We start from the raw sequence: 17189 nt of genomic DNA, 5'->3' as shown, positions 1-17189 counted from the left end.
ATTGCATTTAGCACAAGTAAGTTTCACCAGTTGTATGTAAGTCTATGAAGTCTTGTTATACATGTACATGTAGTTACAAATGCTCAAATTCTATAACAAATTTACTATCAATCAATCAGGTTGAAGGATTTCAGTAGCTTTTAACTGGTATTACAAATTTGTCCTTAATAGTGCTGTTAAATTCGATTCCAAATTTTACTTACCATAACCTTTCAACCCGTTGCCTTCTGAAAATGGGCAGTCCCTGTATAAATCCAATGGGCACTTTAAAATTCAGTAGTCAACGGGTTAATATTGATGTTCATTTTTCATGATATTTTACAGGGTAAGGAGCGGGAGGATACGAGTGTTGGCCTTCAAGGTCGGTGTCGTCATGCTCTGCAACGCTCACCTCGAGGACAAGTACCGTTTCATCTGCCGTTTTGTTGCGGATAAGAACGGCATGATAGATCAGAGAGGGCTTGGTCTCCTCCTGCACGACTGCGTCCAGATTCCAAGGCAGCTAGGGGAGGTCGCGTCGTTTGGAGGAAGCAATATCGAACCAAGCGTCAGGAGCTGCTTCAACATGGTAAGAGGCCAGGGATTCTCAATGTGTTGTCATATTAGTTCCTTACCTTAAGGCAACCGCTCACCTTACGACTTGTCCACAAATTTTGCTTGCTTGGTTGCTTGCTTACAAGCATTCATGCTTTCTTAGCAATCAGGTAAAATAATCACCACCAATCAATCAATCAAAGTGCTTGAAATAAAAAAAAATTGAACAAATCTCATTTCGCTCAGTTTCTGAAAATGTGAGTGAAAAGTATCTTTTTATTTGAGGTTCAAATTACCTGAAAGAAGAATACTAATATAACAATTTTTGATGTTTGCAAGCCTTAGTTTTGGAGGAAAGGCCAAATTATTTTCAAATCGAAGCCAAATGTATGATTGCTATGACGTCATTACGACTAGATTTCAAATTCGCTTTTAGTTCTAATTAGGATGGTGGCATATAGCCACAGATTTGAACATATGTATTCGTGAGATGAATTGGAACATTACACAGTGAGATATTACATTTCTCAATATTAGCATCAAAACCTACTAAGTTTGATTCCAAAATCGGCTCGCAGAGCAATCGTAAGGTGTGCAGTGGCCTTAAAGCTTGAGCCATCCAGGATTTAAACCTGGATGGCTGTAGAAAAAATGAACTGGGCCCCAGAACATCAAAGCTTAGTGATTGATCTCAGAGCTGATTTCTATGATTGATTGCATGGATTATTGTGTATGGTCAATCGTAAAAATGAGCCCCATATCAATAACTAGTCAAAACAGTTATTTAGACCATGGGACTTTTTCATAAACACTTACGACTATGGTAACTTTGTCATTATTCTAACTTCCATGGAAACCTTGATTGTGATTGGCTGCTGAGCCCTGTTACCATGGTAGTTTACCATGATGTCACGCAAAACATGTTTGATAGACCTTCCTGAGTCCAATTTCTCCCAAGTCAAACTGTGGTCCCAAAAAGATTTGACTAGGCAAGTTTTTATGTATACCCAGTTGTTGTGTGTCCGGACAGGTTGTGTGTCCGGACGATCAATTTTAGAAAGTCATTTGGAAAAATTTGAAAGCGAAGTTTCATAAATTTTTAGTACAAAATGTTAGGAAATATTATAAAGAACAAAATAGAAGATGATTACAAGTATTGAATTCATATTTTTAGTGTAATCCAAAGACACAAAAGAAGGCTTCAAAAATATAGTGTCCGGACACCCGACCCCCCATCCTACATGTACATGTACCTGCACACTATAGATACTAGGGAGTTTTCACAACCACTATGCAGACGCTTTATAGAACGTTGAGAATCTATTGTCAACTTCCCTTCATGACAAAGCATCCTTTGTTGAAAATTGGTGAACCAAAATAGCAGTGTCGTCCTGGACTCTGGACAGGACGTATTTGCAATTTTTTGTCAGCTCCGAATTGGAACGACCTGTTGTTCCAGCTCACCAATTTTCGACAATGACCTCAAAGCTGTTCATTGTCATTTGATGAGCATTTTCAATAGATTTTCAATGTTCCAGAAAGCATCTGCGTAGTGTTGCAAAAACTTGTTATTGTGAGCTTGGTCATTGTTGTATGATTGTCCCTACTAATTTCTACCCTCTTTCCCCTTTACTTTGATCTAGACCGGAAGCAAACCTCTGATTGAACCAGCCCAGTTCCTGGCCTGGATGAAGTTGGAACCCCAGTCGATGGTCTGGATGCCGGTCTTACATCGGGTGGCCGCGTCGGAGACGGCCAAGCACCAAGCCAAGTGTAACATATGCAAAGAGTGTCCCATCGTGGGCCTCAGGTATCGCTGCCTCAAATGCTTCAACTTTGACCTTTGTCAGGTGAGTTTTCGTTTGTTCGAACTGATGAGATTGCTTGTGCTCAGCCAATCAGATGCAAGGATTTTAGAAGCTTATAACAAATAGTCATTGAAAATCACTGTCTTTTGTTTCATGAAATGCTCCCCACATTGTGTTGTTTGGTTAGATAACTTTGAATGCAGCACTCTAAAAATCATGTGAAATGCATTTAAAAAAAGGGCAAAGATTATACACAGACTATACCTATTATGATTGGATCTTTATCTGTTATTCAAGGGTGGTTCTTTTTTTAAAGAAAATAATCACTAAAATTGGCAATGATGACCTAAAAATATGGGTTAAATACATGTACATATATATTTTTAAGAGTTCTACCAATTGAATACTGAGCAGCAATATTAAACTTAATTGAAACTGAAGATCTTTAGTATATCTTTGGCACAGATATGCCCTTTTTGTGATTATTGTTATGAATGAAAACTACTTTTACATCTATTTGTTTATTTGTTATAAGGCAAGCCCAAGCCTGTATTAAAATATCACAAGTTGGATTCATTACTGTATGTATTTTGTATGACTTTGTTGAAATAAATGAATTTGAATTTGCATATGGATATCTGTAAAAATATATCCCTTGGACATTGGCTTCTGCGTACTTAGACTAATAATTGACACAATACTTCTTCCGTTTTCTTCTGTGTTTGCAGAGCTGTTTTTTCTCTGGTAGGAAAGCAAAGACGCATAAACTCTCACATCCCATGCAGGAATACTGTACAACAGTGAGTATTGATATGGAGGAGGGAGGAGGAAGAGGGGCATGAAAAGAAGGATGGGGAAGGATGGGGAAGGAGGAGGAGATAAAGAGGGGGAATAGAGGAGGAGGGGTGATGAGATAAAGAGGGGGAATAGAGGAGGAGGGAGGGAGAGAAAAGAAAGAGGTGAAGTAGAAGGAGAATGAGAAGGGAAAATAAAGAGGAGGAGTGGAGATGGAGGTGAAGAAGGAAGGGAGGATGAGGAGGTAGAGGGAGCTTTCAAGTATTGATATAGAGAAGATCTTCATTGTACATGGACCGTGTGCTTTTAGGGTAATCCATCCTGTAAACATTAATTAATTAATGTGGATTTAAATTAATACCAGGAAATGCTGGAGGATCCCACTTCTATAAATTTGTAGTACATGAAGGACAGACTCAATGAAGAATTAGAAAGGATATATAGTGGATTACAGACATGAAAGTCTCTTGCTGATTGAGTAAAGACATGTGTGTAAAGTATGCAGTTGAAATTTTCCAGCGATTCTTTATTTCCTCACTACAGTACTATGGAGTGATTTTTCAATGGATATAAAGGAAACTCTGCCTAAGTCGAATCATATACTTGGGGGTGGGGGTTAAAAAAAAAACCACCAGGGGGTCTTTCACAAAGATTTAAGTATGACTTAGAGTCGCACTTAAATGTCTAGTTGCCCGCGGTATAAAAGACATGACAGTATTGGTCAGATCATGCCAAGAGGACGCGCACTACTGCATATTGATCAATAAGATTGCGCGTTGCATATCATCTACACGTCGGCATTTAAGTGCGACTTAGTAAGTCATACTTTAAAAAATCTTTGTGAAACACCCCCTGGTCTAAAAAACTGCTTCTACTTAGGCGATTATTCGACTTCCGGAGTGTCGACCTAGGCAGAGATACCTGTATATTGAATATGAATTAATCCAAACTTTTGTTCTGAAACAGACAACGTCGGGTGAAGACGTGAGAGACTTTGCCAAAGTGGTGCGGAACAAGTTCAAATCGAAGCGGTACTACCGAAAACACCCCCGCGTGGGTTACCTCCCTGTCCAGTCAGTTCTAGAAGGCGATGACTTAGAATCGTAAGTAAACATTCTCACCATCAGAATGATGATATTTTAAAATGGATTTTTTCCTTTCACTTCATTCATTTAATTTTTTTTAAATGGAAAAGATAGAATAAAGACCACTATTTTGAATCAGTGCATTCACTGTTCATGTTCATTCATTTGCTTAAGGACGTTCCACAGTTAAAGTGAAATCCATGTCATTTTCACCAAACTTTGCACATAGATACTTTAGAACCTTAATATTCGAAATATGCAAAAATTAACATAGGTCCATGTGCTTGATTTTTTGCTATAGAGCTTCAAAGTTCACCCAAATTGATGTTCTTAAGAATTGCGCATTCAAAAGAATTTGGCATTTTTAGACCGCCCAAGATTACGACAATGAGTTTAAACCTCTATTACTCAGTCAAAATACATGAAAAAGTCATCAAATTTCGCAAGAGAGTTAATGATTGTATCGTTAGAATGGAGAATCTATTTACAGTACTATTTGTTTGCAATTTTAAGTTTAACAGCACTGTCAGTTCTTAAAAATGGCGTAAAAGATAACAAAATCCCAATCTAAAAAATGTAAAAATTTCAGTAACACACTACAAACGTACAATAAATGCTGCACTTTATTCAAAATCCATGTCATTTACACCAAAATTTGCATAGTTGTAGAGGAAGGTATACCTAAGAGGTACAAACATTAAAAAATAGGGGTTCATGTGCTTGTTTTTAAACTATCAGCATTTTTATTAGAGCAGATGTGCTTTTTAAAACACCAAAAATGCGCCAAATTCTTTGTATCTATGTGAAGAAAAAATCAAAACCACTCTACCATTTATTCAAACTCGGGGTAATATTCGTGATTCTTGGCAGCACTGCAGAGTAAAGTATTTTGAAATTGTAGAGAATATTTTTTGAATGGTCCATGGAATAATTTCATTTTTTAGCTTCATGAAATAATGCATCAGATCTGCAGTTAAAGTGCAGAAGATGACAAAAATCAGCTCATACTCGCAGCTAATTAATCACCTGTTCATCCATTGTGACGTCAGCGCGCAGAGTGTAAACTATGCGCAGATCATAATGCGCACAAACATAACTGTGGAACGTCCTTAAAGGGGAAGTGTTCACCCACCCTGACAAAAAATTTATTGTAAAAAAAAGCAAAAATATTTTTGAAGGTTTGAGGAAATTCCATCAAGAATTATAATCAGAATTTTGATATTATTAAATGGTTTTTCTTGATTAGCTATATTTAATTCTGTGTTTCCATCCACTTTTTATTTTATTTTCAAATATTGGAGAGAAAAAATAGATTAAAATGAGACCCCAGTTTTGAATTAGTGCAACCACTGTTAATGTTCATTAATTTGCTTCAAATTTTTTCTCATAATGCAGTATCTTTCATCAATTTAGCCCTGTTATGATATCGCACATTCACTGTTTGATGTATACGCATTGAATTAAAGTGATCATTTCACTTTGTTCTGATTTAAAAAATTCTCCTTTTGGTTCCTGAAAATGGGCTAAACATTAGGCTTATAGTGTAAAAAAACCATCCCAAAAGTTTCAAAGTATTATATTTACAGGATCAATTTTAAAACCTTGGAGATGTAAACCAAAGTTTGAAATAATTGGGAGTTGGTTTCAATGACTACATGTATGTGTATACAGGGAATCTGTGCACCACAACACATTAATTCTAGATGAACACAGCATGACCAGCATGACCTACATACAGTGTGTACAAGGTATACACTGAATGTACAGTGCAGCTAATAGTGTGTGTATAGGAGATACACACAGCAGAAGGCAGTCAAAATAGCCAACGGACTTTTTGAATTGGAGAAAACTGGTCATAAGCTGAACCCGTCTACTAGACGGTTCTCAAAATCAGGCTAATAAATTGCTACTTGTATCTAAATTAGAGTTTTTTATCCTATATTGTGGTCTGTTTCAGGGTTTTTGAGGACAAATACAGGCACTCATACGCACGTTTCAACTCAGTTTGAGAATTTTTTTAATCAGCTGCTCACAAAGTTAAACGATCCCTTTAAGCATAATAAGTGCATGAATTCTGTCTAAGTTTTCAACCCACTGATTCCAAACCAACTTTGTGAATTTGGACCGATGTCTTTATTTGTAGATCTTGCTGCCGAAACAAAAATAAAAATTAAGAATTTTTTTTTGTGGTCTTCTTTCAGTCCCATCACAACTCCCCAACACATGGCCAATCAGGACACACACACGAGACTGGAGCTCTATGCTAACAGGTATGTATGAGAGAGTGTTGCTATGTTAGACAAGGCATGACCCATACTGTTTAGCAACCACCATTTGTTGTTGTTCATGTGTATGTTGTTGGGAGGACAATATTTTGCATCCCCGTGATAGTATGCTCCCCTATTTCTGCAAATATTTTGGGGGGGGGTGTTATAGAATGTATGGATGAAAATTGGATATATGTAAAAATAAACTATATCTGTTAACTGATCTGAAATTAGGAATATTATAAGGGATATCCATGTGATTTCTGCATTTCGATGCAATGAGTTGTATTTATGCTACGCTCTTCTCCAAACCCACTTGTTGATCAAGATTTTAATTGGGTCTGTGCCTACAGATATTAAAATGAGATCTTGTTTAGCATTTCTGCTCTTCTTTCCATACATACAGGTTAGCAGAGGTCGAAAGCCAAGGAACATTAAATTCTGTACCTACCGACCTGTGAGTATCTCATTCTTCTGTCTTTCTCGATAATACAAATATATTATGGAAAAAGAATTGTTCTGATTTTAAAAAATTTCGTTATGCTTCTTGGAAATGGGATAAATGTAAGGCTTATAGTGTAAAAATACCAATCCAAAAATTTTAAAGTATCATATCTACAGGAACTATTTTCAAACTTTGAAGATGTAAACCAAGGTTTAAAATTGAATGAGGGTTGGTTTCAATCACTACGTGTAAAGAGCGAATTTGAACTGCAATACAAATGTTGAGGGCTCAAAATTACGAAACGTGAAATTGTACTTGTTGTAGGTTTGAAGGAACATTTATTCTTGTCAAAATTAAAAACAGCCCCGAGAATTCAGTATATACAGGAAACAAACGGGAACCAAGTCTAATCTTTCGGTGACGATACTTTTGGCAAAAAAGCAGTCCGTAAGCCGTTGTAAAACTTTCCTTTTCCAACATAACGATTCAAATAATATTCAGATGATAAATGGTTGTTGATCAGCACAAAAAATAAGTTACACCTGCTTACGAGAGGAAATCTATTTCTCTGACAAAACAAACTGGAAAAAGAAAATATGTTGACATCGCAACGCATCTAACAACGCGTTGCAGGTTGACGCAAAAGGCGCGCAACTCTATGCAACCGGTGATGTTACGTAACAATGATTCTCAAAGACGGGTATCAAAATCATGGTGTTACTTGTCCGAAATCGTAGTTTTTCATTCTTTATTGTGGTGTGTTCCAGGGTTTTAGAGTAAAAATGCAAGCACTCATACACATGTTTCATCTCAGCTTGAGAATTTTTTTAAATCAGCTGCTTACAAAGTGCAGTGGTCCCTTTAATGTTAATCATGTTCAGTGATATTTAGAGTAAATTCGGTTACCCATTTTATTTCTCATTATTTCTGACTATTGTCTTGATAGCGAGGATGAGCATCAGTTGATAGCCCACTACTGTCATAGCCTTGGTGGCGATGTTTCTACAGTGGTAAGTTTATATTTTCATTCCATGAAAATATATATTTATTTGAATTATCCAGAGGCAGATCCAGGGCCCCGTATCATTAAGCTAAGCAATCGATCATTTGGCTGACTTTTATGTGATCATTCACAATAATCAATGCACTCAATCGTAGAAATTAGCTCCTTAATCAATCGCTATGGCGCCATGGATTCCCATTTTTCTCTGTGGTAATGGTAATAGTTTATTGAAAATTCATTCGCAGCCAATGCCTAGCCAAAGGCTGAATTGCAGAATATTTTTCCAAAATAGTTGAAAATCAATTGACAAACTAGATAACACTATAAAAAATTGACTTTATGTTATCCTCACTTCCAAGAGGGGGTACTATATACCCCTGGGTGCCTTTATTTACCGATCTGGGTTAAAGAAGGGGTGCACCACATGCCCCATGCGCCCCTCCCCTTTGATCTGTGCCTGACTGTACCTGAGAAAATTATTTATACAAATGTAGGTTTGTTTCGCCATGACTTAAAAATATACACCCTCTTTCACCCTAGTTCCCATCTGGGTGTTTTTCATTCTTCTTGGAGAAACATTTCACAGAACAAATAGTCGGTGGTTTTTTGTCTCGCCTGCGTAGCGGAGCGAGACATAGGTATCACTATTTCCGGCGTCGGTGTCATCGTCGTCGTCAACAATTGTGTTGTACACCCAATAACTTTCTATAGCTTCGAGGTGGGATCACCAAATTCATACCAGAGATCCACCTCCTGAAGGTACAGGTCAAGTTCGAATATGAGTCGAATTTTAATAAGGTCAAAGGTCAATGAACTTTCCATGACTGGCACTGCTGTGTTGTACACACAATAACTTTCTATAGCTTCGAGGTGGGATCGCCAAACTCGTAACAGAGGTCCATCTAAGTCATATAGCATACATGTAGTTTTGACATGCAGTCTCTTCATGACTGCAATATGCAGGCGAGACAACGCTTGGCGTTTGCCCCGTACTGACTTTTCTGCTCTGAGCCACTGAGATGCAAGGATGCCAGAAGCTTGCTTAGAACAAATAGTCATTTATGAAACCGATTTCCTGTTCAGATATGCTGCTTTCATTATCCTGATAGGCTGATACTTCTCTGGAAAGACATTTCTCTCCTTGAAATTATGTATTCCATAAATATGATAAGAAACGTTTCATGTGCTACCCAATTACTTTCTTCCTTTCTCTATAACACCTCGGATTAATTGCAGAAGGTAGGTGATGCAGTAGAAGTTTAAGTTGTTATCAACATGAGTTGACAGAAAGAAGCTGCCAAACATTGAGTTAATAGAACTATGATTAGTCATTTCGTTTGATTGCTCTTTGCAGCCTAACAGTCCAGCCCAGATTGTGGTATCCATCGATGCTGAACATAGACCGGACCTAGAGTCTCAAATTAATGAACTGGAAGATGAAAACAGGTGGGTTGATGTTTCTGAATATTCTATTTTAACTGCAAGCTCAAGTTTCATGGAGACTTAGCATTCCTCCTATTCTTATTTTCTTGTACCATGATTGTGAGGCGTCACTGAAGATGCTCATTTCCTACCAGAGATGTGAATGCTATCTGTTTTGGAGCAGTCTGCTTCAGTTCCTCTCACTGATTTTTTTACAGATACACTGTATATGGACCTATTCTTATGCTTGGAATCATCTTTTTCATTGTCTTGTCATCTTAATCTTCACCATCATCAACATTATCACCATCTCTATCATCATTGTCAGCATCATCACTGTCATCACCACCACCATTATCATCATCGTCATCATCCTCACCACAATCATCATCATGATCCTCATCATCATCACCATCGTTCTCTTCATCTACATCATCATCTTCATCATCATAATTCGTCATCCTCCTCGTCATCATCATCTTCATCATCATCCTTGTCATCTCCATCATCATCACCATCATCATCATTATTATCATCACCACCATCATCATCATCACAATCTTCATTATCATCGTCATTATCATCATCATCATTACCATCATCATCATCATCACAATCTTCATTATCATCATCATCACCATTATCATCACCATCTCCTACATCATATATAATCACCATCCTCATCTACATCTTCAAATCATCGTCGTCATCTCCATCCTTATCACAATTTTCACCATCATCATCATTGCCATCAGCATCATCATCATCATTATCATCATCATCATCCTCATCATCCTCCTCATCATCATCGTCATCATCACCGCCACCAGCATCATCATTATCATCATCATCATCATAATTCATCATCATCATCCTTATCATCATCACCGCCATCATCTTCATCATCATCCTCCTCGTCATCATCATCTTCATCAGTATCCACATCATCATCATCAATTTAGTAAATTTATAGTAATGACATCATTGGATGTTAAGCACATCCAGCATCCTCCCAATCATCATAAAAGCTTGCATGTAACTTATTGACTGCTTTTAACTCCTTTTTCTATTCTTCCCGTCTAGAACGTTACTATCAGAGCTTGAAACGCTGAAAGCCCTAAGAACGGAGGACGTGAAGAGGGCGGCAGAGCTAGCGGCATCGTCGGGTGACGAGAGGTCATCCGGGAGGTCACCGGGCAGGGATGCGGAGCTCGTCGCCGAAGCCAAGTTACTACGGCAACACAAGGGAAGGCTAGAAGCAAGGATGCAAATATTGGAAGATCATAACCGTCAGCTCGAAGCTCAGCTGCAAAGGCTGAGACAGTTATTAGAACAGGTATGATGGAGTAAAAAGTTGAAAACCAGTTGTGGTAACGATTTCAAAATGGGTTTGTCCAGAAGCCAATGAAATGACCACCCAATTGTCGTATGCATGAATGAGGGATATATGCGAAAGGATTCTGCAAGAAATTGTTCAATTCCTGAGAAATTATGACATTCCAGCTATTTGTCAAGACTTTATCCAATGTGATAATCATCAATCATCACTTGCCATCAGTATTTAGAATTTGATTTCTTAAAAATAATGTTTATGTCTCTCCATTTTTTTCAGCCGCAAGACAAAAGCACATCCCAAGTGTCCTCGTCGAAGACCACCCCCGCAGTCTCACCAACCTCTTCCATAAGCTCCGCCTCTAAGCCAATCAGAATACAGCATCCTGTTGCCGTAGAAACCAGAACGAATGGCGGTACAAGTGACTATGATAGTGATATGGCAGGTGAGAGCAAATGAGAATTTTGATTTGTTAGAATGAAATATTCTTGGAGAATTTTTACTGCCCTATATGATATTGATCTATAAGCTTCAAGGAATGTTTCAAGGTTATTTCAAGATAAATGGGAATCATTCATACTGTTGAAATTATAATTATTATGAAAATAATTATAATATTAATGATAATAATAATAATGATAATGATGATAATAATAATAAGGATAATAATTATGATTATAATAATGACAATAGTAACGGTAATGGTAATGCTTATTGTGATTATTATTAATGATAATAAGAATAATGATGATGATGATGATTAGAATGATGATAATAATCGTAGGCATTTACAAGTAAGCAGCATTCAGTACATTCTATCTTGTGAGAAAAAAATGTAGTTTAGAAATCTTTGGATTGGAATAGCAGCCAAGAAGTCATGCATTCAGCTAGCCAAATTACATGTTATACTCTTAGTAATACTTTGTAATTACTAATCTTTAATGAAGCTACTGACATTACATGTATATCATCTCTCTCTTTCTCTCTCAGTGGAGGAGCAGAACAGTCACCCGTCTCCTCACACCCCTCCCCACCTGAAAGATGACCCCACCCCCAGGGAGCACCAACCCAACGGTAGGGACCACCACCACCATCATCATCTCCACCAGGGCGGGGCAGCTAACGGGGTCCCAGCCAAGGGAAAGGTTGACCTTGACAAAGTCATTCAAGAACTCAATAACTTTCCCGACGGGACCAAGAATGGAAGTGGTGAGGCAGGAGGGTTATATTTTTGCTTTTAGAATAGAAAAAGTTAAAAAGGAATCTTTATACAAAATGACCACATGTTTGAAATACAGGTAACTCCGCCTAAGACAACCTTCTGTAAGTCGAATAATCGCCTAATCAAGCCAAAGCAATTGTTTAGACCTGAGCCCCGTTGCATAAAAGCTACTATTACAGTAACTTTGCCATCCAGTGGTATCTTCCATGGTAACGCTGATCAACAGCCAATCAAAATCAAGGATTCCATGCAAGTTACATGTATCATTGGATGGTTTAGTTGCCATATTAGCAACTTTTATGCAACGGGACCCGGATCATTCAAGACTTATGTTACATACCTCTTCTAATTCAAACTACTCCTAAGTCAAACTGATTTTTGTTGTTCCAAAATATTTAACTTGGGCAGAGTTACCTGTGATTTATGTAATTTTTTAATTCCTTTTTCCAAGTAATGGTAATACACTGTTCCACATGTGGTTATTTGTTTTGGCGATCTTCAGTGTGATCGAGTTTTAGATTTCAGGATTTCATAAAGTTCAGTTTATGTAATTGTAACCAGATCTAGATCTACATTGTATGTTGATATGGCGACAATTAACTTTGGTTTTACAGACTTTCACTTGAAATCAGCGTTAACTGCAATTACAATAATTTATCTTTAATTTTCTGTTTCTTTTCTGCCCTCTTTGTTTCCATCCCCAGCTGGCCAAAACAGTGTAGGTAGTCTTCTCCATATGGCGGATAACATCGGCAAGGCGGTCGGGACCCTAGTCACCGTCATGACGGACGAGGAACAGAGCGATAAGGAAAGCGAGGCATAGCCAATCACACGCTTCTCTCCGTTCAAATCATAACAAATTCAACCAATGAGGGGTCTTCCATGATGAACATAATTTGCATAATCCATTCTATATATATACAGCCAGTGCGGTGTGCATTGCCAGTGAGGGGGGGGGGGAATGTTGCTCCCCTCTCTCCATCCTATGAATTCCTCACGTTTATGAGGACAAGTGTCCAAACCTTTTTTCTAGTATGTGATTGTATCATATGACTTTACTTCAGTTGATATCTGTTAGATAAATTACCCTGATTCATGATGATATGAATGCGACATGACTTTTATCAAATGAAATAGTCTCATTTCCAGGGGATGTTAGCTATTTATGACAGCAATTCACAAAACAGTAGCTATTTCTAGATATGATATACAAAGGATTTTATCAATTATCGCCATTTTTTAGAACTAACTTTCCCGGCTTTTTGTTTGATCTATGCATGCTGCAGTTAATGTCGTCCTTTCCCATCATGCAATGTTTTTGTGTTTATGTCGAGATAATCTTTTCTGATTTGTCGAGTCTTTTTTTTAATTTTGGAGTTAGTTTCTTGTAGATGGTTTATTAGGACCAAAGACAAATTATACATTGCAGGGAACGAGGGACTCAACTTGGAATGAGTTTGTGTAGATGTTAAACTGGTGCTATTATCAAGGAATTTATGTGCATATATAGAGACAAGCTGAGTCGTTGTGTCGCTACACCGCATGCTTGACTACTCTTCCGGGTTCGGTGACACAAAGGTTAGCGATTGATTGTACGCTCGATTTTCACGATTGATTGTGCATTGTAGTCAATGCAATCAATTGTAAAGATATTCTCCTATGATGATTGCTAAGTTTTGTGTTACCGGCCCCTGGTAATACAGAAGCTGCTGTAATTAAAGACGTATCGAAATATAAACCCTTTGTTCCTATCGGTTATTATGAATCTATTCATGACCTCATGAGTATTACGGTTGCCTTGGCCTGGGTGCTGTCCAGTGCACAAGCAATCTGTGTGTTTCATAAAACGCGCCATCAACATTCATTAATATGAGTGGCTAGTGGGTTGACCACTTTTTCCTACTTGCACGGGCTGCGAGTGAAAATTTAAAAAGTAGATATTTAATCGATCAGTGGATCCAAAGCAAATTCTGATTTCTTGCATAAATTAGTATAATTATTAAAATTTAGAAAAATTGCAATGCAATTTGGTACACTATGCCTTGTAGGGTTGAAATTAGACATGAATATTATGCACGGGGCATTAACAAAAAATGACTCCAGGATCAAATGAATAATGATTAACCTGAAGAAAATCACTTAGGCCTACATATAATATAGGATTTATATAGCGCACATATCCACTTTGTTAGGCGCTCAAGGCATTCCTATATTACCTGGCTATGCTAGTCTACCTATTCAGGTGCTCACAGCTTTTTGAGAAATTACTTCCTGCCGGTACCCATTCACCTCACCTGGGTTGAGTGCAGCACAATGTGGGTAAATTTCTTGCTGAAGGAAAACACGCCATGGCTGCGAATCAAACCCACATCCCTCAGATTGAAAGACGAGAGTCTTAACCACTAGACCACGACGCCCCTACACATATTGTTGATTAGGGCTGATTATTTTATGGTTGAAATATACAATGCATTCTACCCACTTCATATCAAAAGTTGTGTAAATTTCGATGACGTAAAGTTACTACTGGAATGTTTGTGGATTCCACACATTTGTTGTATGATTGCATTATGCTTCCTCCTTTATTTTATTTCATGATTATGTTTCATTATGTTCATGTCTTCTATGTAGGTTATACATCATCATATTATTATATTCTTGATGCATCGATATCTTCCTTCTGCCTAGAGCTTGTACTATAGTTCTTTTTCTTTTTTTTTACATATATCTAGTTGGTTGTGTCATGGTGAATTCATGCTAAAATCATCTTCTCAAAAATTGAATGAAATCATTTTTTTTTTCAGATGTTTGAATCATTATATTATTAGATTATATTTTGCTTCATAGCTGAAACAATCAATTATGATTGTTTTACATTTTGATTCATAATATTGCCATTAAATTCACTTTATAAACTGTCAGTTTCATATTTGTTAATTTGTTCCTTTTATTTTATTTTTTGCTAACTACAATTAATTTTTTGTGCTAGCTACAATTCCTTTCCTGAAGAAAGGAATGTATCTTTATATTTGTTTTGCACAGACTTTCTTTACAATTTGACGGACGGAGGAGTGAATTTGACTTTGTTCATTTCATACTACACATTTTCCAGTAGTATTTGGGGATTGTGTGCTAATGGTTATCCCTTCTACGTTAAATCCAAAAATGTGTGCTTATATGAAAAATATATTTTCTGTTTTCATCAAACTATATTGTTTTGGATTGTTTTTGTTAATTTTTTTTTTCATTAAAGATGTGTCTTTATTTTTTTTCTCACTCGTTACTCCTCAGTATATATTCCTTTAAAAGAAGAAAAATCAACTGTATTGATAATTTGCAACCTTTCTTCTTATTTTCTGCTTTATTGTAAAACAAAATGACAACAACGTGCTCGTATGAGGGGGGGACAAAATTTGTTATGAAATTGATATCAAGTATACACATCTCTTAAGTTCAACAATTGTCCTGTCATTTCTCCCTTTTTTATGGGGGGGATTTCAGTATTAATATGTATTAATATAAAGTGTAAGTATTCACTTTGAGTATCGCCAGTATTTAAAGAAACAACATATTTTTAATACAATTATCATGGTCATTTTGATGTTACCAACTGATTTCGACAATGAATAGTTTTCATGCTTATAGATCTGCAAATTTTTTTTTTGCCACGATGCACAAAATTCTGTTTTTTCTTAATGGACACCTGTGATTTAAAAGTGCACTTCCAATTTGCTACTTAATTAAGATGTAGATTTTGTGAGAGATATATAACTAATGATTTAATACTCTGCATGGCAATGTATATAAAGTTATGCAGTATTTTAAAATAATAGAGAAATCTGGTCACAATTTACAAAGATTCAATGTCTATTTTAGCTTTGTAAATGGTCAAAAGCTTGTAAATTTGTGATGAATTAATGTGAAGGTATTTATTTATCCCTCTTTTTTTCAACGAACTGATTTAGTATTTGAAAACTCCACATTGAGGTGCCAAAAATTAGCATTTATTTAAGTCACAATTAATGGAATGAGAATAAAAAACATACTTTGAAGTCAATTCAGTATTTTCCCAAACAGTTTTGAAGAAAGGCTTTTTATGTGTAGAAATATATGGCAGTTTAGAAAGTATTCATTGTAGAAGACGTTTGGAAGGAAGGTGTTTTCCCCCTTCTTTTCATCCTGATTTTATTAATGGATGATTAATATTTCAGAACAGAACAAGTTCATTTAGAAGGTGAGTGGGTGTTTGATAGATTATTAATATGTTTAATAAAGATGTCATTTTGATTGCAAATGCCACATCTTTAGATAATCTTTCTCTCTTAAATATTTAAAAAATTATCAGAATATTGTTGATTTTTCTCTGTAAATATATGTTGATTTCCTTCTTGTCAAGCTCGACACAAATCATGAAACAAATCGTTTCTTTGTCTTTTATATTATGAAGTCATATTTTGTACTAGACTTCGACGTTTGTGGTCATGTAGAAAAGATTTTGTGGTATGGTTAACTCGTCACAATCACCTTTTATGCACTATTGTCCATCTTGATTTTCAAGTCATTTGAAAAAAAGAGGGATGAATTATGAAGAAATTACCTGATAACAACTGATTCATGAGCATCTGTTTATTACATAGTTTTGATTAAATCATGAATTGACTGTAAATGAGGCTATGCCTTGTATACATTATTTTGCAACCATGTTCATTTTTTTATAAACCCAAGATCTCCCTTGTATGTGAGTATGTTATGATTGATATGTATTTCGGCGTTGGATCTAGTTTTCACTGTATTTTATCTTCACTATTGCTTGAATTCCCATTGTATCAAGTTACTGTGGTCGTACATGATTATAATATTAAATTAATCATTATGCAATACAACCTCTAAAGTGTCGAAATTGTCAGTATATTTTTTTGTATTGTGCTCATCTCTGAGTGTGTGAAGGTTCCAAGACAGATATTAGATATTAGATATTAGATTAGCATATAAATCATATTCCGGCTGTTGGTATACGAAGAACAATATATAACATATAATAAATAATTTCAAAAATAATGGCAGTAAATATTGTACAATGCAAAATTACAGTACCTAATACTAACCCAAAACAATATAATAGTACGTTGCAAAGGCAGCTGCACTGAAGCTTTACTTGGTGCCGAGAAGGGGGGGGGAACGCACCAAGCACGGTGCCGGTCCAACACATCCATGTGCCCCGGTTCGACATTGAGCAATCACAACACATCACACTACAAAAACACAAAAACCCACC

At 36.5% G+C, this 17189-nt stretch overlaps 1 protein-coding gene across 1 annotated transcript in view; it reads left to right on the top strand.

Annotated features, from left to right (window-relative positions):
- LOC129258798 (dystrophin-like) overlaps positions 1–16797 on the top strand; it is a 31430-nt gene extending 14633 nt beyond the window's left edge. The window contains exons 11-22 of the mRNA XM_064098672.1: positions 325–568; positions 2178–2384; positions 3071–3142; positions 4104–4240; positions 6424–6492; positions 6896–6946; positions 7881–7944; positions 9292–9383; positions 10443–10695; positions 10972–11137; positions 11683–11901; positions 12619–16797. Coding sequence (XP_063954742.1) covers positions 325–568; positions 2178–2384; positions 3071–3142; positions 4104–4240; positions 6424–6492; positions 6896–6946; positions 7881–7944; positions 9292–9383; positions 10443–10695; positions 10972–11137; positions 11683–11901; positions 12619–12737 — 1693 coding nt within the window. The 3' untranslated portion in view covers positions 12738–16797. The remainder of the gene's footprint in view (positions 1–324; positions 569–2177; positions 2385–3070; positions 3143–4103; positions 4241–6423; positions 6493–6895; positions 6947–7880; positions 7945–9291; positions 9384–10442; positions 10696–10971; positions 11138–11682; positions 11902–12618) is intronic.
- The last annotated feature ends 392 nt before the right edge of the window (positions 16798–17189 follow it).

This window comes from Lytechinus pictus, chromosome 4, assembly GCF_037042905.1.
Source record: "Lytechinus pictus isolate F3 Inbred chromosome 4, Lp3.0, whole genome shotgun sequence".
NCBI lineage: Eukaryota > Metazoa > Echinodermata > Echinoidea > Temnopleuroida > Toxopneustidae > Lytechinus > Lytechinus pictus.
The sequence above is the reverse complement of the archived record's forward strand: the minus strand, read 5'-3'. Positions and strand labels throughout refer to the sequence as shown.